A 27053-nucleotide genomic window follows, 5' to 3' on the forward strand; every position below is an offset into this window, starting at 1 on the left:
ACTAGTCACTCTTGCTTCTGTTCTTACCACAATCCAGTCTCTACACAGCAGCCAAGTAAGCTTATTAAGTGTAATTCAGTTAAGGTTTTCTGCTGCCCAAAATTCTCCAGTGACTTCCCATTCCATTAAAATATTACCAAAATTCCTTCTTCAGGTTGATAAGGCTCCTTTCTAGCTCCCTGATCTTGGAGTTTACCATTCCCCACTTTTCTCACTTTCATCCAGGTCAGCCACATTGGCTTTTAATTTTCTTAATTGACATTAATACACATTCAAAAATATACAAAATAGTAACAAATGGTAAGTATACAGGTCCAATGAACTATCCCAAAGTTAACACACCCATGTAACCAAAATGCAGATAAAAATTATCAGAAATTATTTTATGTACCCTGTCAGTCACTATTCCCTCTATCCTTCAGGCAACTACTATTCTGACTTCCAACAAAGTAAGATTTAGGTTTTCTGATTTTATTTTGATATAAATCAAATTAGAGTATATATTCATCTTTCAGTCAACACTACATGAGATTTATGTTATATACAATCTTTTTTTCATTGTACAGCATTCCTTTGTATGAATAAACAATTTTTATCTATTTTACTGTAAATAGCTAGTTAGGTTTTCTGGTTTGGGGCGACTGCAAACAAGGATTCAGTGACCATTCTTATGCACATCTTTTGGCGCATAAGTGCACACATATTGGTTGAGTATATACCAGGTAGTAAACTACTGGGTCAAAGTAAACTAATTCAATCAACTTTTAAAAATCACAATTATTCAAAGCAGCAGTACCAGTTTTCTACTCCACCAGCATTATATGGGCTTGTTATTCCTCATCCTCATCAATACCTAAACTTATCTTTCATAATTTTAGTCATTCTAATGAGCCTGTGCTAGTATTTCACTGTGATTTCAATTTACATTTCCTTGACTAATGCAATTGAATGTTTGTTTTCTGGATATCTTTGTGATATGTCTACTCTCATCTATCGCTCATTATTCCACTGGATTATATTGACAGTAGAAATTCTTTATACATTCCAGATAGGATTCCTTTGTCAGATATATGCATTTCAAGACTTATTTTCCAGTCCATGGTTTGTCTTTTCACACTTAATGATGTTGTAGAATGCACAAAAGTTCTTAGTTTTTAAGTCTAATATTTTAGTTTAGTTTATGGTGAATTTATGTAATATTTAGGTATGAGTTTATGTACTATTTAGGTAATCCTTCCATGTCCACAAGATACAGTCATGAGTATATGATCCAAACATTCAAATTTTGTTACTATTATTGATTGCTGGCTTAATTCCACTGAGGCCAGAGAACAGTCTATAAGATTAATCCTTTGAAATATGCTCAGACTGATTCTGTAACCAATTTTGGTAAATGTTCAATGCATACATGAAATGAACATATCTGCAATTAATGAGTACATGTTAATTGAATCACTTATTGGACAATGTTCAAACCATGTACGTGTATGTGTGTGCATACACACATGCACACACTTATACTGAGTATTTATCTGCTCCATTACTGAAAGAAGTATGTTCACTCTTCTTGGATTATGGTTTTGTCTATTTTCCCTTTTAGGATTTTCTTATTTTTTTGCATAGATCAAACTTTTTTTAAAAGATTTTTTTTATTTATTTATTTATTTATTTATTTATTTATTTATTTATTTAAGACATGCAGAGAGAGGCAGAGACACAGGCAGAGGAAGCAGCAGGCTCCTCACAGGGAGCCCGAAGCGGAACTCCATCCCAGGACCCTGGGATCACAACCCGAGTCAAAGGCAGATGCTCAACCACTGAGCCACCCAGGCATCCCAGATCAAACATTTTTAAATGTTTGACAATATCACACCAATAAAGCTATTTCAGATAGACGTTTGTTCCCATAGTGCCTTAGTTTTAGCACTACTGTCATATTGTATGCTACAGAACGCATTAATTCAGTTCAGCTAGCTTCGTATTCAGTTTTTTTTTTTTTTTTTTTAATTTCCATCTATTTATGATAGTCACACAGAGAGAGAGAGGCAGAGACACAGGCAGAGGGAGAAGCAGGCTCCATGCACCGGGAGCCCGACGTTGGACTCGATCCCAGGTCTCCAGGATCGCGCCCCGGGCCAAAGGCAGGCGCCAAACCGCTGCGCCACCCAGGGATCCCCGTATTCAGTTATAAATAGAGTTTTAATTTTTTATTTTTTTTTAAATTTTTAATTTTTTAAAATTTATTTATGATAGTCACACAGAGAGAGAGAGAGAGGCAGAGACATAGGCAAAGGGAGAAGCAGGCTCCATGCACCGGGAGCCCGACGTGGGACTCGATCCCGTGTCTCCAGGATCGCGCCCTGGGCCAAAGGCAGGTGCCAAACCGCTGCGCCACCCAGGGATCCCTATAAATAGAGTTTTAGACAAATATTTATAAAATATCTCTCTACAGTTGATTGAAGTCAATAGAATTTTCAGAATCTGTCCTTGGTGATCTTTTCTCTTTTCTTGGTCGGGGGGGTGGTGGGAGGTGGAGCAGAAGAAGAGGGAGAGAGAGATCTTAAGCAAGTTCCATGCCCAGTGGGAATCCAACTCCAGTCTCTATCTCACCACCTGGAGAACATGACTTGAGCTGAAGTCAAGAGTCAGATGCTTAACTGACTGAGCCACCCAGGTGCCCTGCCTCAGTGATCTTAAGAGGGTGAAGATCTGAACAGAAGTGAACAGACTGAAGGAAGTCCGACCTGCCCAGGGAACAAATAATGGAATTTAGGACTTGCCAAACTGGGTCACCAAATGCTACAGCCTAGGAGTTAGGATGCCCTGGATTTAGACTCCCCTTCACTTGGAGTGAAGTTCAGCTATAAATCCTTCCATTCTTGACTGGGTCTAGATATCTGGAATTATTAGTGCCCTCAGCCTAGACACCTACTATAAACAAAGGTTCATCTTCCTTGGAGGAAGATAATATCATCCTTGAGTTCAAATAATAGTCAATTAGAAATAACTAGCATCCAATTAGAAATAATGCAACATACACCACAGGTCTAACACCAAAGAGAAACAATACACAACAGACTTATAGGACATAAAAATTAGATTTATTATAACTGTTTTATAACCATGAAATGTTCTTCTATATCAAATGTTTGTCATAAAATTTACCTTATCTGTTATTAAAACATATCAGCTTTATTTTAGTTTAGTTTAGTGCTGATGTGGTATTTTTTTTCTATTTTACAATTAACCCTTCTGTGCCTTTTATTTATGATGTTCCAAGCACTCTGACATTCTTAACTTGTATTATTAGAAACAATCGTCTTTGCAGTACTGAGCTGACATTGTACTGATAAAGTAAAATGAATTTAATCCATTTTTATAATCTGGTATAAAAATTCTAATATGGGTAAACAGAAAACTAAACAAATATATGAATGGAGTCAAACTCATACTATCACAAGAATGATAATGTGCTTAATTTTATAATCCTTAAAGGCGAATTTTAGGTAGTCTAAGACTGTTGTTTAATTACGAGACATAGATGAGTTTTTAGGCTATTCAGTAAAGGGGAAAAGGCTGGCATAGCTTTATTTAAAGCTTTTAGATTTTATTACAATTAAAAAGCACAGTTAAATCCTTCAAAATGTAAATATGTTCATTAGCAACTAAAAATAAGCATCATTTCTATATTTCCAGATAAAATACTATTTGAGACAAAAAGCAACATTTCTAAAAATGGGTAATTATAAGGATTTTTTTTTTTTTTTTTAAGATTTGAGAGAAAGAGAAAGAAAACATGAGCAGGGATAGAGGGAGAGAGAGAGAGGATCTCAAGCAGACTCCCCACAGAGCCCGATGTACAGCTCAATCCCATGACTCTGAGACCATGACCTGAGCCAAAATCAAAAGTGAGACACTTAACCTACTGAGCCACCCAGGTGCCCCAATAATTATAAGGATATTTAAAGTTAAGATATGGTCAACCACTCCATGAATTATATTAATGTCAAGATTAATCCCACACGAAACAAACAAGGACACGTGTGGAAGGAACAATTTAACTTGGTGCTTAAAAAGGAATGTCCCAGGTAATAGTATTGTATCAGTGTTAAATTTCTTGATTTTGGTGTTCTTATTCTTAGACAATACACACTGAACAATTTAGCAATAGTTATCACAACCTCAACTTTCTCTCAAATGGTTAAAAAGAAATCTTCATAGATGTAGGAGAGAGGAAGAAAGAATGATAAAACAAATGTGGAAATAACAGGGAATATGAAGACTATATAGGAGTTCTCTGTACTATTATTGCACCTTTTCTGTAAATTTGAAGTTGTTTCACAAAAAGTTTTTAATTTAAAAAATCAATAAAAATTAAAAATAAATGTTACAAAGTAAATAGAGCCAAAATCCAGAGTTAAGAAAGCAACTAACTCAGAAAGGCATACAGTGGGGTAATGTGAGTAATGCTTACACAAAGAGTCATGGATTTAAATTTAAATTCTACTCAGGGAGAATGAGTAAGCTCCTGCCCAGAATGAACACTGTATCACAGCACCAGAGTATGTGAGAATCTTCCCTCATCGTCATTCAGGATTATAAATTGTGCTTTAAAATAGGTACATATTTTTGTAAGAAACTCAAGTAGGTTGTCAATACATATTATTTCACTATAGTATGAAAGTTAATATCGTAACTATAAAATAAGTTTCATAATGTATCTCTGGGACCATATGCATTAGATTAGCAGTCTGATCAACAGTCTCCAGAGCAAGAACAAAGACTTTATTGTGTGTTTCACATTAATATTAATAGGTTAGTGTTACATATTAATGATACTACTATACTGATAATAAAATGTTCATGTATTTTAATAGATTGCAGAGACCAGTACTAAATAAAAATCCCCTCCCCCCCTTGCTTTGGATGCTTAATTCATATTATTTCTGGATGAAAATGATATTCAGTAAACAAATAATTGAGATAGAAATATTTATTTATATATTAATAGTCTACCATTCTTCAGGTATGGTTTTAAGTAAAAAAGCCAGGGGGATATTTTAAAAATGTTAAAAGAATAAATCTTAAAAGCTCTCATCAGAAGAAAAGAAGATTTCTGTTAACCATGTGTGGTGAGATGTTAACTTATTGTGGTAATCACTTTGCAAGTATATACACATAGCAAATAATTATGTTGTATACCTAAGACTAATACAATGTTATTGGTCAATTATATTTTAATTTTTAAAACTCAGGGAATAGAAATATTCTGGTATATCATACATTAAAGCATAAATTTGAAATAACTTAAAAATACACACCTCCTAGATTCATTTTCAGGTTTTTTTTTTACCTCATTGAGCACATCCTCCAATATACATGTTTATAATTATATATGTACATGTGTCCAACTATAACATATACATATCAACTATATTTAAATATATATTTAACATAAATCTTAAAAAGTTCTAAGAAGCCATTGCTTTATATCACATACTCAAACAAAAAGGGTCATTATAATAGGAGTATTCTTAATCTCTGATTTACCAAAGATTTTCATTAACTCTGTATTGACTAGCATCCTAAAAGCCATTCTCTGGCTACCTTTTTTTCTTTTTTTTAAAGATGTTATTTATTTATTTGCCAGAGAGAGAGAGAGAGAGAGAGAGAGTACTCGTGCGCAGGCAGGCAGAGGGGCATGCTCCTCTCTGAGCAGGGAGCCCAAACGGGACTCGATCCCAGGACCCTGGGATCATGACCTGAGCTGAAGGCAGACGCTTAACTGACTGAGCCACCCAGGCATCCCTCTGGCTTCTTTTTGATACAGCTTCATACTTTTCTGATCTGTTGAGTATAGAGTTTACCAATTGATACATGTATTTCCAATCTGTGCCAGTTGTACTTTTCATGGAATGTGCTTTAAATATTATTCATCATAAACTTATATGAGTATAAAAATAAGAGTTGTTTCTCTTACTGAATACTCCAGAAAAATATGAAAAGTCACTAAAAAAATTGGTAGAGGGCAAAGAGCAATTATTTCAGTGGCTTTATCCTTGGTAATAATACTGGTATCGTTAACCTAAAACTATTATCCACATTAGGACAAAACAAATCTGTAACAGTGTTAATGTTATTCTTTTTTAAAGTTTTCAACATTAAAAGATACAAATATCAAAGAAGTAAAAATCTAAATTTGAATGGGATGTATTAAACTTAGGATCTATCTTCTTTTAAAAACAAGATCTATATTCTTAGCTCTGTTCACTGAAAAGGTGTAGAAACAAGTACCAAATTAACTAGTGCCTAGACTGTTATTGCTAATCACAATTTTCTACTAAAAGTAATTAGGGCTGTCTGAGAGAAACAGTGGACTTGTAGGTCTGGGGAATACAACATAGAAGAACCACCTAGGATATTTCTTCACCACAAAGCAAAGAAACTGTCAAAGACTTCCAGGGCACTGAAACCAACTTGAAGGTGCCCACTCTTCTGATTTGCCTCTTCTGGACCCCCTCCTACTCTGTCTTTTACAGGCTTCTTGTTCTGGCCAATAAATACTGGGTAGTTTGGGTTTTTTTTTTTTTTTTTTATGTTGTTGTTGTTGTTTCATTTTGTTTTTAGGATTCCATTCTGAACTTATTTTGGTTGTCACTATTTTTGTCACACTTCCTTGCATAATCTTTTCTACTGACAAATTTTCGATATAAGGCATCTCTGCTATAAGATAATGAATTCCTTTAAAAAAATCCTCAGGTTCTGCAAAATTGCACAGAGCTTATAGGAAAAATAGTTTGAGCAGTCTGCTCAAAACCTATGCAATTTTGTAATCTGAATGCTAATAAAAACTATAATGGTCCCTGGGATCCGATTTAGGCCATCTAATCATGCATCTCATCATGAACAAAGGATACCACAGCAGATATTTAAAATGCATAAAAATAAAGTGGAAAGAATGGCAATACTTTAATCAGGGCAGGACCAGCATGTGCAGAGGCAAAGCAGGTAGATGTGCAGCTATAAGCCAGTGGGGTTCTGTCCTTAAGTCAATCGGAGAAGGACAAACAGTGTATGTTCTCATTCATTTGGGGAATATAAATAATAGTGAAAGGGAATATAAAGGAAGGGAAAAGAAATGTTGGGAAATATCAGGAAGGGAGACAGAACATAAAGACTCCTAACTCTGGGAAACGAACTAGGGGTGGTAGAAGGGGAGGAGGGCGGGGGGTGGAGGGGAATGGGTGACGGGCACTGAGGCGGACACTTGACGGGATGAGCACTGGGTGTTTTTCTGTATGTTGGTAAATTGAACACCAATAAAAATTAATTTAAAAAAATAAAAATAAAAATAAAATGCGAGTCTGTTCAAGCCATCTCCTCATCTAAAGCACTTAAAAGGCACTCTTAACCGATTTCAGGATAAACTACTAAACATATCTTATATAGGAAGACTGATCTGGTTTCTTGCTACCTTTCTGGCCTCAGACTTTAACCACTATCTCCTTCATACTCCAAAATCCAGGCATACTGAACTTTACCCAAACATGCATTCTCTCAATTCATTTTCACATATGCCTCTATCTTCTCATTTGCACGTGGGCCTTCACACTGCATCAACCCCTTACACACTAGCAGCAAGCACATCACATCTCTCCACAATTCCCAACTTGCTCTATCCTGGCTGCTTATATAACTTCCTCCAAGATGCTTCCCTTACACTACCCCCTTCACTCAAATACACAGTTGAGGCTGGTACTCCTTTGTGTATTTCCAGAACACCCTGTACCTGCCTCACTAGACAGGAAGCTCCATGAAGAAAGAAACATATGTGCCTTGCTCACTATTTTATCCCCAGAGTCTACTCAGTATCTAGCACACAGCACATATCTAGTAAGTTTTGATGGTTGGGTGAAACAGTTGTGAACAATCTCGAATAAGTGCTAAAATTGTAATGAACTTTTAGTTAGTATTAAACTTCTTCAGTCAATATATCTTTAGGAGAATGGGCTCATTTGAGGGGCAAGAGGAACTCCCCTCCTCCTTTCTTCTTTGTGCAATATGATGCCTCAATAAGGAACACAGCCCTCTAGATCACAAATTATTCAACCTGGCGTGCTGTATGGATGGCATGGTGGATGAAACAGAGGCAGGCTGAGGATGGCACAGGGAGGAGGTGCCTACCACTCGACCAAGAACCAAGGGGCTTTCACAATTAAAAACAAAATGAACCCAAATCCTGACAATAGATCCACAGAAAAGGGCCCCCAAAATGGAAAATAAGTCCTCGTAGATCTAAGAATCTGCAAGTCTGAAAGTTGCCAAGAATACCCATAATCCTAGAAAGTCAAAGTTCTATTTCTCAGAACTCAACAACTTAAAATGGCAGGGGTGGGGGTGGGGGTAGGAGGAGGAGGAGGAGGCAGTAAAGCCAAGGTCCTAGTAGGCAAATACAAGCACCTCCCAATTCTGTACTTAGTTATTCCTGGGCTCAAAGCCAAGGGGAAAAGAGTAAAGTAGAGAATCAAGAGCTCTATCTAATGAGACAGACAAGGAGTAAGATGGAGTTAAAAAGTACAGGAACATGTGTTAGAGGACAATCCATTGCAACTTCAAAAATATAACCCAATGCTTACCTATGAAAAAGGCTGAAAAACTGACCCTAAAAATTAAGTAGGGCATGTGACGGAATTAGCACTGGGTATTATACACAACTAATGAATTATTGAAAGCTACATCTAAAACTAATGATACATTGGCTAATTGAATTTAAATTAAACAACCCATAAAAAATAAAAATAATAAAAAATAATAAATAATAAAAAATAAAAAATAATTTAAAAATATAAAAAATAAAAAATAAATAAAAAAAAATAAACAACCCTAAAAATTTACTGTCAGAAGTTGTGCAACTAAAAGTCATCCAACTCTCTCCTGCTAAAGCAGAAGGAAATCACAGAGAGAATACCTATCAGAAGAAGGGGAGACCCTAACCCTCTCTATCAAGAAATATAACCATCCACACTTGGAAAAAATTCAACAGTGAACACAGACAAAAATGAATGCAAATACACACATATTCTAAACACTTAGAAATCCAATGGAAATTTCCTCTCTAATTCTTCCTTTCACAGCTCCTGCAGTCTTACTAATATTTCAGTCTTGAAGGAGGCTCTTTTTCATATTCTCTTTTCTTTTTATTCTCCCACTCTTAGTATATTTTACTGCTTTTTCTGTAGACAAGTTCATCTGTCAATATAGTTCCTTTTATTTTTACTTCCCAGGGCAACTGCACTGCAGTACCTTTCTTTAGTCCTGATTATCATCCTTTATCTTTGCACATCAACTTCAAGCTAATTTCCTCACACCTTCAGCTGGCAGCTTCTACTTTAAACCCATGAAGCACAAGTAAGAATCACAGAGCCCACTAGGTGTTCATCCAAAGAATACAAAAATAGTGATTCTAAGGGGCACACACACCTCAATGTCCACAATAGCTAAAATATAAGAGCCCAGATGTCTATAAACAAATGAATGGATTAAGAAGATGTGGTGTGTGTGTGTGTGTGTCTGTGTGCAATGGAATATTATTCAGCCATCACAAAGAATGAATTCTTGCCACTTGCAATGGTGTGGATGGAACTAGAGGGTATCATGCTAAGTGAAATAAGAGGAAGACAAATACCATGATTTCACTCATACATGGAATTTATGAACACAGGAACACAGGAAAAATATGAACACAGGAAAAGGGAAGGAAAAATAAAAACAGAGAAAGGGGCAAACCATAAGAGACTCTAACTATAGAAAACAAATTGAGGGTTGCTGGAGAAGTAGGTAGAGAGATGGGGTAATTGAATGATGGGCATTAAGGAGGGCATTTGACATAATGAGCACTGAGTGTTATAATCAACTAATAAATCACTAAATTCTATCTTGAAACTAATAATATGCTATATGTTAAGTAAATTGAATTTTTAAAAACAGAGCCCAATTTGTATATGAGTTATAGTCATGTATCTGAAATCAGGTCACTTTAATGTATACAAGCAGACTTAGCAATGAGTATCATTGAAAGCTACAAGAAAAAAAAAAGAGAATGCTACAAGAAATGAAAATTACAAGTCAATACTTTTGATGAACAGTGCAAAAATCCTCAACAAAATATGAGCAAACTTAAATCAATATTACATTAAAAGAGTCAGATACTATGATCCAGTAGGGTTTATTCCTGAGATTCAAGGATAGTTCAAAACGTGCAAATCAATCAATATGATATACAAAATGAAGAATAAAAAACATATGATCTCCATAGATAAAAATCTAAAAATGATCACTTCAATAGATACAGAAAAAGCATTTTGACATAATTCAACACTGTTTCATGATAAAAACCCTCAACAAATTAGGTATAGATGGAATGCACCTCAGCATAATAAAGTCATACATGACAAACCCAAAGTTAACATCATACTCCACAGAGAAAAGCTCAAAGCTTTTCCTCTAAGATCAGGGACAAGACAAGGATATCCACTCTTGCCACTTTTTACTTATCACAGTATTAGAAGTCTTAACCCAAGCAATTAGGCAAGAAAAATAAATAAAAGGCATCCAAACTAGAAAGGAATAAAATTGTGTTTAAAAATGACACAATACTATATTTAGAAAACCCTAAAGACTCCTCCCTCGAAAAAAGTTGTTAGAATAAAATAATTCCATAAAGTTTCAGGATACAAAATTGATACATAAAAGTCAGTTGTGTTTATTCTACATAATAGCAAACTTTCAGAATGAGAAGAAAACAATCCCATTAAGAACAAAAAGAATAAAATACCTAGAAATAAGTTTAACCAAGAAGCCACAAGATCTATACACTGAAAACTGTAGGACATTAACAAAAGGAATTAAGACACAAATAAATGGAAAATTGTTCTGTGCTCATGGATTGGAAGAATATTGTTAAAATGTCCATACTATCCAAAGCAATCAACAGATACAATGCAATCCCTATCAAAATTCTGATGGCATTTTTCACAGAAATAGAACAATCTTAAACTTTAGAAGAATCTTAAAGAAATAGAACAATCTTAAAGAACCACAAAAAACCCTCAACAGCCAAAGTAAACTTGAGAAAGAAGGAAATGATGGAGACATCACCCTTCCTGATTTCAAACTATATTACTAAGCTGTAGTAATCAAAACACTACAATACTGTAAAAACAGCCACATAGGTCAAATGAAGAATAGAGAACCCAGAAATACAGACACATATATGATCAATTAATTTTCAAAAAAGGAGCCAAAAATGTACAATGAAGAAAAAACAGTCACAATAAAAGGTGCTGGGAAAACTGGATAGCCAAATAGAAAAAAAAAAAATGAAACTGGACCCCTATCTTACAGCATACACAAAAATTAACTCAAAATGGATTTAAAAATGTAAGATCTGAAACCATAAAAATCCTGGAAGAAAACACGGGTAAACTCCTTGATACTGATCTTGGCAAAGATTTTTTAGATGTGACACCAAAAACAAAGGCAACAAAAGCAAAATAAATGAGTGAAATACTCAAACTAAAAGCTGCTTCTCAGCAAAGGAAACCACCAAGAAAATGAAAAGACAACCTATGGGCTGGAAGAAAATATCTGCAAACCATATATCCAATAGGGGGTTCATACTCAAAATATATAAGGAACCCCTACAACCTAACAGCAAAAAAAAAAAAAAAAAATCAACAATCTAATTTAAAAAACTGAAGGAGCATTTTTCCAAAGATGACATACAAAATGGCCTACAGGTACACAAAAAGGCATTCAATATCAGTAATTTCAGGAAAATACAAATCAATATCACACTGAAATATCATCTCACACCTGTTATAATGTCTATCAATGTCTATCATCAAAAAGACAAGGGATAATTAATGCTAGCAAGGATACAAGGAAAAGAGAACCCTAGTACATTGCTGGTATGAACGCACACGGGTACAGCCCCTATGGAAAATAGCAGAGGGGTTCCTTGAGAAGTTAAAAATAGAACTACCATATGATCCAGCAATTTCACTTATGGACATATAGCCAAAGGAAATAAAATCATTATCCCTGAGAGTTATCTATACTCCTGTGCTCACTGCAGCATTATTCACAATAGTCAAGATATAACTCATAGACAAATGCATAAAGAAAATGTGGTTTGTGTATGTGTGTGTATATATTATATATATATATAATGAAATACTATTCAGACTTAAAAAGAAGAAATTCTGCTACTTTTGACAATATGGTTGAAGCCTAGAGAGCATTATACTAAGTGAAATGAGCCAAACAGAAAAAGACAAATACTGAATGATATCACTTAAATGTGGAACATTTTTTTAAAAAAAGTCTAACTCATAGAAATAGCAGAAAAGTGGTTGCTAGGGACTGGAGGAATGGAGAAAATATGAAGAGACTGGTAAAAGGGGACAGACTTTCAGTTATAAAATGAATAAGGTCTGAAGCAGGAGTCTTTTCACAATGTACTCGTATATCCAATCATCACATTGCACACTTTAAATATACTACAACTTTACTTCTCAGTAATACCTCAATAAACCTGAAGAAAAAGAACATTAAACATCACGTCTAATCATAATAATAATTATGACTCTTACATCTATCATAAAAATATTCCCACTCACTGGACAAAGGTTGGTTGTTCTAATATCATTCTTTCAGAGAGAGAGAGTAGCTTAGCACATTTATTAGCCTTTTTCCAGACTTTGTTAATGACTTCATATTTGATCTTTTGAAAGCTTCTTGGATTTTCCATTTAAAAATGGCACATGGGATCCCTGGGTGGCGCAGCGGTTTGGCGCCGCCTGCAGTCCAGGGCGCGATCCTGGAGACCCGGGATCGAGTCGTTGGGCTCCCGGTGCATGGAGGCTTCTCCCTCTGCCTGTGTCTCTGCCTCTCTCTCTCTCTCTCTCTGTGTGGCTATCATAAATAAATAAAAATTAAAAAAATAAAAAATAAAAAATAAAAAAATGAAAATGGCACGTGTATGGCTCAGTTGGTTGAGCATTGACTCTTGATTTTTGATCAGGACATAATCTCAGGGTCATGAGAATCAAACCCCATGTTGGGCTCTGACCTGGGCATGGAGTCCACTTAAGGTTCTCCCACTGCCCCTTCTCTTTCTGCACATGCACGCTTTAAAAAAAAAAAAGAAAAAAAAAGGCATAGCCCATGCATGTCTCCATGTTTTCATTATACAGTGTAAACACATTAAAGAGTACTCTAATTTTTTTTTTAAATTAAGAGATTTAAATGATTTTGGAGGAAGAAATATACCAAAGTAAGCTGAACTCAAAAGTCTCTTTAAAAAATCTTCTCTAACTTAGCTAATAAAATCACTGCATCTCTTCTTTCATAAAGGTCTCAGTTAAGGTCTCTCTTAACTAAATAATATTACAAAAAATTCAGTGTTATAATAAAAAATGGTTTCTTAAAATGTCACCTGTTCAATTGTCACTAAAACAGAATACTTTTTAAAACTGAAGATGTAACTTTAATCTCACAGACCTTTGCAATACATTAATATAATTCAATCTTTGAGGACTGTTAATTCTTCTCATTAAAAAATGACATGTCTCAATGACATTCATCAGTGGTTAAATTTAATCTGATTCAGTAATGGAGTACTAGTCAATTTTCCATGTGGCTGGCATGTGTCCCACCAAGTCACATGGGTATTGTCTCACTATTACCATTCCAATGCCCACTTCTCTATTCGTTAGAACATAGTCCTTTCTAAAGTATGCCTTAAAACTATAAATTTTCCATTATTTTGATCACAAAACCTTTTGCTAGCACCATGTTAGGACACGTTGAGAGACACAACAATACCATATTGCACCCATATTCTGAGGTTGCTTGAGGGACCATTTATGTCTATTATAAAATGCATTGTAGGCAGAGAAGAGAAAAGAATGAAGGAAGAAAAGGAGAAGGAAGGAAGGGAGAAAAAAATGTGAAAGTTCTTTAAATCCAATTCAGTTGAGAGGGAAATAAGAGTGGTTTTACACATATAGAATAAAAATTTAAAAATTGTTCTGTTGTATATATCTACTTAAAATTAATATCAATTTTTAAGTATTTGTCTTTCTATATACATTAACTTTAGAAAATATGAATTCAGATATTTAAAAACAAAAGAGAAAAGAAAAATCTATCTTTCTGGGAACAGAATGAGATATTCTTTCACATTTTTATTCATAAAAAATTATCTCTTGCAGAAACACTGGAATGACATAACCTTAAATAATTTTGATCAACCAAATGAAGAAGCACTCAGAAACATTCATTTTTATTTTACTAAAAAACAAATTATTGAGTAATTAAATGTACAAATTTTTGAAATCTGAAACATAATGGAATATAGCCATCCCTTCTACCAAGTTCTGTGCTACTTACTCTTTATGATAGATAACAAAAGATGGTAAAACTGTTATTTTCCTGGATGGGTAAAAAAACAAAAACAAAAACAAAAACAAACAAAAAAAAAACAAGCTCCGTGGTGCCATTTTTTGGACTGCTCAAGTTTTCCTAACACAATTCCTTCTTAAAATATAAGAAACAATTTATTGATCAGTATCAAGATAAAAACAGTTACTATTTGTACACCTTAAACCATATTTGCTCTATCTTGTTCTATACTTCCGTACTAGGATTTAAAATATATTTATATTAAACAATTTTATATAATACTAAAATTCTACTAACAATTCTGAAAATAAAGGCTTTTGAATAATAAACTACATGTTCTTAACACCTGATAGTGGTTCCTAAGGTAAGGCCCCCGACTATCACCAGCAGGCAGCCTCCAGGAACTTGTTAGAATTGCAAATTCTTGGGCTACACTTCAAACTGACTAAACTGGAATGAAGGTGGGAGGAGTCTGCATTTTAACAAGCCCTCCAAGTGAGTCAGATACAAGTTAACCTGTGAAAATAGGTGATTTCAGGGGATTCTGAAAAAGGTCCACAGGAAACACTGAACCACACTCTAGCTCAGAATCACTAGTAGATCAACAATTCATAACCCCTTAGCTACACAGTGGGATCAACAAAGAGCTTTGAAAATACCTGGGTCCCATTCCAGCACCTGATTTAATAGTTCTGTGAGGTGAGTAAGCCTGCGCCCTGGGACTTTTAAGTTTCCCAGGTGATTCTAAAATGCAGCCAAGGTTGAATGCCAATATCCAGAGGATTATATTTTCAAAAGAAACAGTACACTAAGAGTCTTAGATTAAGCACAGTTTGAAATGAGACATTAAAAGATGAAAGCTAGCCTTCAAAACCAAGATACATTCAAAATATCATTACAAAAAAAGAGAGAGAACTGGTTCACTTCAAGTCTGTAAATTTTACTTTCAGAGGCTACACAAAATGTTCATTATATAGAGTGGAATTGTTTTAATAAATACATAATGTAGTAATGAGAGAGTAAAAAAAAAAAAAGAGGATGTGATAGCCTTTGCCCTTATAGACCATCTAATATATCTGGGCATATTTCACAATAAATAACAATAAAGTATAAATCTCAAATTTGGAGTACAGATTGAATGCAGAAGTCAATGGAGTAAGAAATCACATCTAATCATAGTCGTATTTAAGACTGTCAAAAAAAATAAGTTAGAACTTCAGTCTTTAAGAATCAATTACATATAAAGTATATGTGAGGCATATACACGGGTAGACCTAATGGGAGAAAAGACACACAGAGGTCATTGGAATTTTTGGAGGGAGGAGGGGACTGATAACATGTAATATAAAAGAACTTGGCTCATTGAGGGATTTCTCATGATTTGACTATTTTGACAATTTTCCCAAGGATGGTACATAACTGGTATCATTATAGAAACACAAGACAGATGTGAGAGAAGTTAATTCATTATATACACTGGATGCCTTGTGGCATGGGTCTCACCCTTAACATGACCCAGAATCACCTGGAGGGCTTGTTAAGACAACCTGCTGGGCCTCACCCTTAGGTTCGGACCTTGGGTTAGGGCCCCAGAATGTGTATTTCTAATAAATTCTTACATGCTGCTGATACTGCTAGTGTAAAAACAACACCTTGAAAACCACTGCCTTGGGGCACTAAGACTTAATTCTCTGGTAGGGTTCTCATGAAGGCTCACATAAAGTATGTTCTCATTTTTATTTTGAAAGTCGTTCATACTTATTTAAGTAAATACAGAAAACAGACCAGTAGAAGCAGCAGCATCACCCTTACTCCCTCTACTCAAGACATTATCTTGCTTTGTTTTACCGCAGTCTTCCCTTTAGAAATAAATGGAGTATTCTTAACTATAAATACATAGGAACGTATGCAAACATAACCAACTGATACATGTCATGGAGGCCAAAAGGCGCAGCCAGTTCCTTAGATGTAGTATACTAGGGCAATAATTCTTCTCAGGCTCCTATGAAAAGATGGAATTTCTGCTGAGAGTACAAAAGGCTATTCACAATCCTTTCATATCAAAATTAGTCTTGTGTATTAAACTTCAATGATCTGGCCTGAACACTTACAGTTTTTTTTTTTTTTCTCTTAAAGCTTGTAATTTAGGGGCACTTGGGTGGTTCAGTAGGTTAAGAGTCTGCCTTTGGCTCAGGTCATGATCCCAGGGTCCTGGGAGTAGGCCCCACTTCGGGCTCCCTGCTCGGTGGGGAGCCTACTTCTCCCTCTTCCCCTGCTTGTGCTCTCTGTCAAATGAATAAATAAAATGTTTTTAAAAAATTTTTTTAAAGCTTGTAATTGAAAGAGTAATTTCAGATAAAATCTTGTTTATACATATTGCAGGTTTGAGAATTTTTTGTTTTTAATAAAAGAAAGTCATCTTTAACTATATTGGACCATTATTTTTGTTCCGAGTGTTTGATTTACTCTCCATGAAATATCATTCCTTTGTTGGGTTCCCAGTATCCTTCTTTTGCATTCATTACCTCAAAATGTTTCTTCTCATCATTAAAGACTTCTTTGTAATTACACAGACATAAAAGACATATTTGTCAATTGATAGGAGATGTAGTTTCAGAGAACTTCATAAAGTATCCAAACACTTTCATTAAGGTGAGATTTTGAGCAACAGATACAATTTAGGCAAACACATCCCCAAGACTCAGTCTAAAAATCCCTTAACATTCCAGTTTCTTTGCTGAATCTGTTGAAAGCAATCAGTTCATTTATAAGTAGAAAAAGAGCTCCATGTAACAACAGTAACAAAAAATCCATTCTGTTGGTTAAAAAGGTTTGCTAATTAAAGAAACTAAAATAGTATATATCGTAATTAAGAACATATTCCTTTGGGTGGAGATAGTCTAAAAGATAGTCTAAAAGATAGTCACATGCTATATTCTAAACCTGCAAGGCTCCAAAATCTAAACAGGATTTCATTTCAGTGAGTTTTGCTAAATCACTTTCATTGCCTCACTTCTGATTGAAATGATTAACTTATTTTTAAAAAACTCACATATCAATGATGGGAGTAACATAGTCTACTTACTCCACCCATTGTAATTCCATGAATAAGTGCAACATATGGTTTCCGGCAAGAATCTAAAGAAGAAGAAGAAGAAAATTATGATGTTTAAAATACATTCACTTTTTCCAAATATCACATTACATGAACACTTAATATTTTCCTCAGGAAATTTTTGTAAGAAATATCAAAGTAGTGATGCCTGGGTGGCTCAGTGGTTGAACATCTGCCTTTGGCTCAGGGCATAATTCCAGGTCCCAGAGCAAGTCACATCGGGCTCCCCAAGGGGAGCCTGCTTCTCCCTCTGCCTGTGTCTCTGCCTTTCTTTCTGTGTCTCTCATGAATAAATAAATAAAATCTTTTTTTTAAAAAAAGAAAAATATCAAAGTAGCTAAATATATGGCTTGTAAAATGTGTTCTTTTTAAAACGTTAATCCGTACACAATCCCGATCATTTATTTATCATTTAACAACTCAACATTTCAATTTGAAACATATGAAAGCCTTTTATAGATCAGCTATGAAAAATATAATTAAAATTTACTTTCTAAACCATGGATGTTTATGTACACAGTTGTATTTTTAAGGAACGTAATTCGTTTTCAATATGTCTAAAGCATTTGGATACAAAGAGAAGTGCAGCATACAGTAAAAAGTAAGGACTGGGAGTTAGAAGACCCAGATTCTAGTCTCATATTTGTCATTAACTGGCAAATCAACTGTATTCAATATACATACTAGCATTAGATACACACACACACCCCAATACTGCAAATTCAACATTTATCCTAGCATTAGGTATACATACACATTTAAACATACCTGAGTCATGTGCATGTGATATATATGTATAGGATATATAAGTAAGTTTCCTCAGCAATTAAATAACGAGATTTAATATATGGCCTCAGAAGTCCGTTTCATCTAAAAAACTCTATAAAATTTTACTCTGTTCCTTTCCTTTTTTCCTTTCTCCTCTGAGAAGGGGAGTTGCTTATAACATAACAAAAATGTAAATCACTGAGCTTCTGTTACTGCTTGTTGTTGCCAATATTACTTCCTTACCAAAGACCAATATAAAACCTCAGTTTTTTTGGCTTCTGTTTTAGACCCTTTTTTGATTGCAGTATAATAGACTGTAACAATACAATGTTACATTAGTTTCAGGTGTACAACACAGTGATTCAACAGGTTTATGTACATTATGTTATGCTCACCACAGTGTAGCTCTCATCTGTCACTATACAACACCATTACAATGCCACTGACTATATTCCCTGCGCTGTACCCTTTTATTCCTGCAACTTACTTGTTCCATAACTGGAAGACTATTGTTCACACCCCCTTTCACCCAATTTACTTCTACCTCCACTCCCCTCCCCTCTGGCAACCATCAGTTTGTTCTCTGTATTTATGGGTATATTTCTGCTGTTTGTTTATTCATTTGTTTCCTAGATTCCACATATAAGTGAAATCATATGGTATTTGTATTTCTCTGATTTATTTTTTTTAAGATTTTATTTATTTATTCATGAGAGACACAGAGACAGAGAGAGAGAGGCAGAGACACAGGTAGAGGGAGAAGCAGGCTCCCTATGAGGACCCTGATGTGGGACTCGATCCCAGGACCCCAAGATCACACCCTGAGCCAAAGGCAGACGCTCAACCACTGAGCCACCCAGGTGTCCCTCTCTGACTTATTTTATTTAGCACAATACCCTCCAGGGTCCATCCATATTGTCACAAATGACAAGATCTCATTCTTTTTTATAGCTGAGTAATATTCCATGCAACGTGGAAGGATAAAACTGCAGTTTCAACCCATCTAGCAGTTCTATAAGTATTTCTAATTTGCCAAATGAGCCATCAAGGCACAACTCTAGAGTTTCATTCTAATTTCATATTTGCAAGAACTTACATAGCCTTCAATCTTGAACTCTAATTACCTTTAATCTTGAACTGTAAACTATAGGATACTATAATTCCCTAGAAACTATAAAAAAGAAATTTCTCGGGGCACCTGGGTGGCTCAGTGGTTGAGTGTCTGCCTTTGGCTCAGGGCGTGACCTCGGGGTCCTGAGATCAAGTCCGCATCGGGCTCCTGCAAGGAGCCTGCTTCTCTTTCTGCCTGTGTCTCTGCCTCTCTCTGTGTATCTCTCATGAATAAAATAAAATCTTTTACAAATTTTCTCTATTGATTGGGATGGAGATACACACACACACACACACACACACACACACACACTCCATTTCAGCTGTGCATGTGTATATATATATATACACACACACACACACACACATAAAATCACTATATATATATATATTTCAGCTATATAATATTAGAAGCTACCTGATGCAGGGCATAAAGCCAGAATCTGTCAAATTCCTTACTAAACAAAATACATCATTACAATGTATTGATATTACACCTTGAAGGTTTTCTCTCTGTATATTAATATTTTACCAAACTCTTTAAACTGTTTAGAGATTTTCTCTCATATCCTTTTATTTAGTATAGAACTGCACTAATACAGTAGCCACTAGCCAAAAGCAGCTATTGAAATTATAATTAAGTAAAATTTAAAATTCAGGTTCTTGCTCACACCATTCCAAGTTCTCATTAGCCACAGGTGGCTCATGGCAATCGCACTGGACTGCACAGATATGAAATATTTTCATCACTGCAGAGTCATTGGTATAAATTTTCAAAATTAATAAGCCATTCCAAGTAAATCTGATACACAGAAGTTTAGATTCAAAGAAGTGAGAGATGTCCATTCAATCTGGCTCACTAAGCTCAATCAAGAAATAGCCTTTTTTCCCCTACTCCTACTTTAAAGACATAGTAATTCCAGGGGTAAAAAAAAAAAAAAAAAAAAAAAAAATGTACTCCAAATTCAAAGCCAAACAAAGGAAATCCACCAGTGCCAGAATAAGCTCAAAATCAATAGCTGAGTGAAGCTATAGCCAGTGATTGTAGTGAATATATATTTGAGTCAGAAATAAATTCTGGCCCACATATCTTATGAAATGGACTAACTGCATAAAAGCTCATCTTATTAGATTCACAAAATATGACTATGAAAACTATCTGCTGGGCCAGGAAGTCAATAAATTCCTTCCAAGAAAGGAAGAGAAAAAGCCAGAGAAAGTGGATGCTCAAGCCCTAGATAATAAGGATTACCACTACCACTGAACAAAAAAACAAAACATCCCTAACAAATTTGTAATAGAACTAATACCTGTAACTTGGTTTTCAAAAGTGTATACAAAAAGACTACACTAAAAATTGAAAGTTTAAATGCTTTCCCACGGACATCAGAAATAAGACAACACTATAATCATTCAATATTTTAATAGAGCTCCCAGCCAAAATATAAGAAAAATCATAACATAAAGACTGGAAAGAGAGAGGTGAAAAAAATTATGTGCAGATGGTATAATTGCCTATGTAGAAAAGCCAAGAGAATCTACAGAAATATTAGAATAACAAATTTCAGCAGAGTTGTATATAAGAACCAAATTTAAAATCCAAAGCACTTTTAATATACTAAAAACAGTAAATTACAAAAAATGTAACAATAAAATTACCATTAATGTACTAATAATAATAAAAAAAAAAAAGCATGCTACTTAAGAACAAACTTTAAAAAATAAAAAAAGGCACCAACATCTTTATGGGAAAGTTATACAATATCATTAAAGGACATAAAAAGTGAAATCTGGGCAGCCTCGGTGGCTCAGCAGTTTAGCGCCGCCTTCGGCCCAGGGCCTGATTCTGGAGAACCGGGATCGAGTCCCACGTCAGGCTCCTTGCATGGAGCCTGCTTCTCCCTCTGCTGGTTTCTCTCTCTCCTCCCTCTCTCTCTCTCTCTCTCTCTATCTCTAATAAATAAAAAATCTTAAAAAAAAAAAAAAAGTGAAATCTGATGAAAAGTTCCAAACCGATTTAGAGTGATAGTTACACAAGTTTACTAAAAGTTACTGATTATATATTTGAAATGCATGAGTTTTATGGTATGTAACTATCATTCTGCAAGTTTTTAGGTCTGCATAAATAAGGAGATATGCCATATGCATTGATGGGAGGACTCAATATGAAAGATGGTAGTTCACCCTAAATTAATCTATAATTGTCATTCAATCAAAACCTCAGTGGAATCTTCTGTGGAGCCAGACAAAATAATTTAAAAACTCATATGGAAGATCAAAAACCCAAGAGCAGCCAAGACAATTCTAAAAGAAACCTAGGGCAACTTATACTATCAGATAGAAACATATCTTAAAGCTGTAATAATTTTGACATTGTAGTCTCATAAGTATAAATAGACCAGTGAACAAAGTAGCCCAGAAACAGACCAGGTCACACATAAGAACTTGATATATGACAAAGGTATCATTAAAATCAGTGAAATAGGCATGAACTTTACAATAAAAGGCATTACAACGTATCTGGCTTTCTAGCTGAAAAGTAAAAGTTAAATGATGTCACATACAAAAAAGCAATTCCAACTACATTAAAGACAAGTATAAAGAAACAAAACACTGAAGCTATTAAAAGAAAATATGAGAACATCTTAATAACATCAGTGTTATTAAGTGGATTTTTTAAATGCAAAAAAGCAGAAATCATATAAGAAAACAATGGATACATTTCAACTCCTCAAATAAAAACTTGTATATACCAAAAGATAAAGTAGCAGAGGGAAGTGTTCTTGCAGTATGTATAATCTACTGAGTAAGGAATCCAGAACATATAAAGACCTACACCATCAGTAAAAAAAATCTAACAGAAAGATGAACAAAGAAAGGAAGAGAATAAAACTTAAATGATTATTTATTTATTTATTTTTAGAGATTTATTTATTTATTTATGATAGAGAGAGAGAGAGAGAGAGAGAGGCAGAGACACAGGAGGAAGGAGAAACAGGCTCCATGCCGGGAGCCTGACGCGGGACTCGATCCCCGGACTCCAGGATCACGCCCTGGGCCAAAGGCAGGCGCTAAACTGCTGAGCCACCCAGGGATCCCCCCTAAATGATTATTTAACACAAGAAAACGCCTTCTATTTCACCAATATTCAATGAAATACAAACTAAAGTCACAATAAGATATCAGACATGCAAAGTTTAACACAAAAAAATGATGGAAAGGACATACAGAAAATAAGGTCTTATATTTTAGAATCTAGAAACAACTGAAGACATATAAACTGATTCATCCATTCTGCTTCTATTATTTCTAGAGAAACTATTGTATATTCACTAAGGGAACATACATAACAATCTGTATTAGTAAAAATTTGAAATAAAATATCAATTAATGTAGAACAAATAAGTCCTGAGGAGATATTCATAATACTATGGAACAGTTACATTTCATGTTATTAAAAACTTTGAGTGATATATATATACAGTAAAATATTACTTACATCAGTTTCAAAAACACAAAGTAATAACATTTGTGTTCATAAGTATGTAGTAAAAATATTAAGTATGGTCTAGTAAGATACACTAAAAATTAAAAAAAAATTAAAAAAAGACACACTAAAAATTAATGACAATGGTTGCTTCTGGGGAGAGAAAAAAAATGACACTGAGGAAGCAACAAACTGGACTAAAGTTTAAAACCTATAGTATTCTTTTTCTTTCAAATAAATCTTAAAACATCAAGCAAAAATAAAATATTAATGTTTGTTAATCCTAGCAAGTGGGTATATAATTATATTATCCCCTGCAATTTAATAATTGAAACACATGTTTGATCAAAGTACTGCTTTCACTTCCAGTGAAATCTGGAACATCAACTATTAAGACACTTTCATCCCAGAGTTCCTTAAGAATTAAGAAATGGTACTTTATTTTATGTAGAAAACTGAAACCCAAGTTTTTTGTTTTCCAGAAAAGCCAATCATATGATCAGAATCCATGTGTTGGGATCCCTGGGTGGCGCAGCGGTTTGGCGCCTGCCTTTGGCCCAGGGCGCGATCCTCGAGACCCGGGATCGAATCCCACATCAGGCTCCCAGTGCATGGAGCCTGCTTCTCCCTCTGCCTGTGTCTCTGCCTCTCTCTCTCTCTCTCTCTCTGTGACTATCATAAATAAATAAAAATTAAAAAAATAAAAATAAAAAATAAAATAAAAAAAAAAAGAATCCATGAGTTCATATTGGTCATAGGACAAATAATAATTAAATACAGCTTACTGGGATCCCTGGGTGGCGCAGCGGTTTGGCGCCTGCCTTTGGCCCAGGGCGCGATCCTGGAGACCCGGGATCGAATCCCACATCAGGCTCCCGGTGCATGGAGCCTGCTTCTCCCTCCGCCTGTGTCTCTGCCTCTCTCTCTCTCTCTCTATGACTATCATAAATAAATAAAAAAAAAATTAAATAAATAAATAAATAAATAAATAAATAAATAAATACAGCTTACTAATACTAAAGTGTGAATTGTCCTGGAACAAGCAGAGTAGTTTAAGCAGCTTTATTTATGCCTGATATACAGTATATAAAAGAGTAAATAAGTGTCTACTGATACATCTTAACAATACTGTGCAGCTTATTTCTTGATTCCATTTTCAAAGCTCTCAGAGCATACCTACCAATGGCATTGTTCAGCATATATTCTTCTCTAAAGAAATCTTGAGCTATCTTCTGGTTTGCCTTTCCACCTGCGGAGATCACTACAAAAAAAATTTTTTAAATTTTAAAACCTTTTGAAATTTTTAAAAAGTGCTTTCTAGTGGGGCACCTGTCTGGCTTAGTTAGTAGAGCATGAGATTCTTGATCTCAGGGTGTGAGTTCAAGCCCTACATTGGGCATAGGGATTACTTAAAAATTAAAAGAAAACTTTAAAAAAGTGTTTTCTAGTTAATAAAGTCAAAGAGAATAAATTTAAAATATTGTGATATTAAGTACTGGGGAAACTCTAGAATGGTTTATTAAGGTTTTGAACAGTCCTTGCCACAGGCACAATTAGTCCCAGATCTATGGGCCAATGTCAAAACTTAAAGGCAAAAATTCTTAAATACTTCTTACAAAGTGTTATACCTAATTTAGAACTTACCTATTGCTACAAAATTCATTTTGACTTTTTTCTGTAGTACCTGAATAAACAGTTGTTGGATATACATTTCCAATGGTAATATGTCTTAAAACAAGGTACATTATTCATACAAACAGAAATATAAGCACATGCATGCATGTACATACACAGTTCTAAAATATATACCATCTATTTAAATATTTCTGCCACATTCATTTCACCATGAAACATTTATTGAGCACCTACTGTACTCCTATTCCAGTCAATGGTAAGACTACTACCAAACCATTCTCTTCCATATATTGCAAGTTCATGTCTTTCCTGTCTTTAAGTCTTATGAGAATTATCTATTCAAATTCGAATTCAAATATAAACATATCTCTTCTTCTATGGGAAAGAGTTACATAAAAAGTATTGACTATAGTAAGATTACTATAGATTAATTTCAGAACTTTGATATATCTGCCTTCAAAATGTTTCAAATGTTCACTTCTTTTCCTGGTTTTTAAAAGAAAGATTTGGTGTCTATTTTTGTCATTCTGGGGCTTTCACTGATATATACCCACCTCCAAGCCCTCATCTATTGTTTCTTAGTCAATCCTTACCATTACTTAGCAGTTCTAAAAGGACAAGAGTACGAATTATATTGCCTATGGAATAAAGCTCTTTTACCTCAAAAGTCATCTTTGATTTCTTCTTTATTTTATTCTAATCAATTGCTAAGCTAAAATTAAATGACATTTATAATAGCATTTAATAAATTTTTTTCTAAGTGCCCACTTATCATTTTGGACTATGATCTTTAAAACAACTAAATTTCCTAGAATTGAAGATCACACCTTTATACATGTAAACTAAAATAAATCTGTCATTTATAACTGTATTTCCAAACATCAACATAAAGTTAGGCCTATATGCAAAAACAGTTCACAGTTAGAAGAAGCTAAAAATAATACATAAGGCTATGCCCATCTGTAAAATGACAAGACCACATGCCCAACTCCAGAAGATAGGTTAGCTCCATGCTGGAAAACAGTATTTTAAAAATATTCATGTTGCGGGCAAAACAAACACAATTCAGTTAACAAATCTATCTAAGCAACTGAAAAATTTAACAATTAAAAATAGAATAAAAACTAACAGAATTTAAAATTAAAATTAAGATTCAGTTACTTTAAATTTACTAGATATCTAAAATTATGCCCTAAATCGAGCTTGTTTCTTTCCATTCCAAATATAACAGTTTATGTAAACTTGCAAATTTGGTAAATAAATCAATCCGATAGAACTGCCTTTAACATAATACAAAAAACATATATATATGTATATATACACATATACACATAAAATAAAAACCCAAAGGAAAAACCATCCCTGGACTCCACCATTTCCATAACAAACAAAATACAAAATATGAAAACAGTTTTTCAGTATATATAAAATACTGACAACCAGTGGGGATAAGTACATGACTTTGATCCTGAGACCAAACATTTCTTCTCTTTTGTCTTTAATTGTTAACTATATACAGACAGAATGACTCAAAGAATTAGAAAGGAGAATTAATCTTTTTATCCTATCTCAGCATATTTATTTAAACACCTATAAAAATATATTGACAACTGGATAAATTCTATTAAGTATATTCTTGCTTTGGGATCATGAACTGGGGAAAAGCACAGGCAGTCAAGGTAAAATGTCAGAAAATGTCATATTTGGAGAATAAGTCACTCAACATGGCCAGATTGTCAGGCTATATGACGAACTGAACTGCTGAATATCAGCTAACCTAAAGTAAAAAAGTGGACTCCCATACTACAACTGGACATTTTATTTAGAATAATTCAGGGAGAAAAATAGGATATATGAAGAATACATATGTAGTTTTTTTAAAAAAATGCTATTTTCATTTTTCTAATATTAGCTACAATAGCTAAGTTACAATATAAAAAAAAATTCTAAGATGAAAGCAAATTACGAAGTATTACAAAAATTTCCTATGAGGTTTATCAGTGGGGGGAGGAAGCATTTAGATTAGTTGGGGGGGATTAGTTTTTACCTCTGATATCACCCCCAGCACAGAAAGCCTTTCCACCAGCTCCTTTTATAATGATCAGGAAAGTTTCAGGATCTTGTTCCCAATTCTATCCAAATGCAAAAGAAGATGGTAAAAGCATATTATAAATACAAACTATAAAAAAAATCTATATGCATATATATGCATATACATACATATATACATCTGTACAGCTAGATACGTATCAATACATATATAAAGCACAAGCTTTATAAAGTACATCCAAAAGAATGGATCCCAACTTCATTTTCCTTTCTGACATAAATTAGAGACTATTTCAACAAAGTTGCTAGATGAATACATTTTGTGATCCAAATTGCATGATGGCATCTGCAATCTTTGTCATGACAACTTTGAGACCAAGATGAAAAAGTACGGGCTTAAAAATATGTTACAGAAGCTTATAA

At 34.3% G+C, this 27053-nt stretch overlaps 1 protein-coding gene across 1 annotated transcript in view; it reads right to left on the minus strand.

Moving 5' to 3' along the window:
• Positions 1-27053, minus strand: part of HIBCH (3-hydroxyisobutyryl-CoA hydrolase) — a 96709-nt gene that overhangs the window by 44999 nt on the left and 24657 nt on the right. The window contains exons 4-6 of the mRNA XM_041737220.1: positions 26629-26713; positions 24127-24207; positions 17552-17604 (exon numbers count right to left, since the gene is read on the minus strand). Coding sequence (XP_041593154.1) covers positions 17552-17604; positions 24127-24207; positions 26629-26713 — 219 coding nt within the window. The remainder of the gene's footprint in view (positions 1-17551; positions 17605-24126; positions 24208-26628; positions 26714-27053) is intronic.

This window comes from Vulpes lagopus, chromosome 22 (assembly GCF_018345385.1).
Source record: "Vulpes lagopus strain Blue_001 chromosome 22, ASM1834538v1, whole genome shotgun sequence".
In the NCBI taxonomy this organism is placed as follows: Eukaryota; Metazoa; Chordata; class Mammalia; order Carnivora; family Canidae; genus Vulpes; species Vulpes lagopus.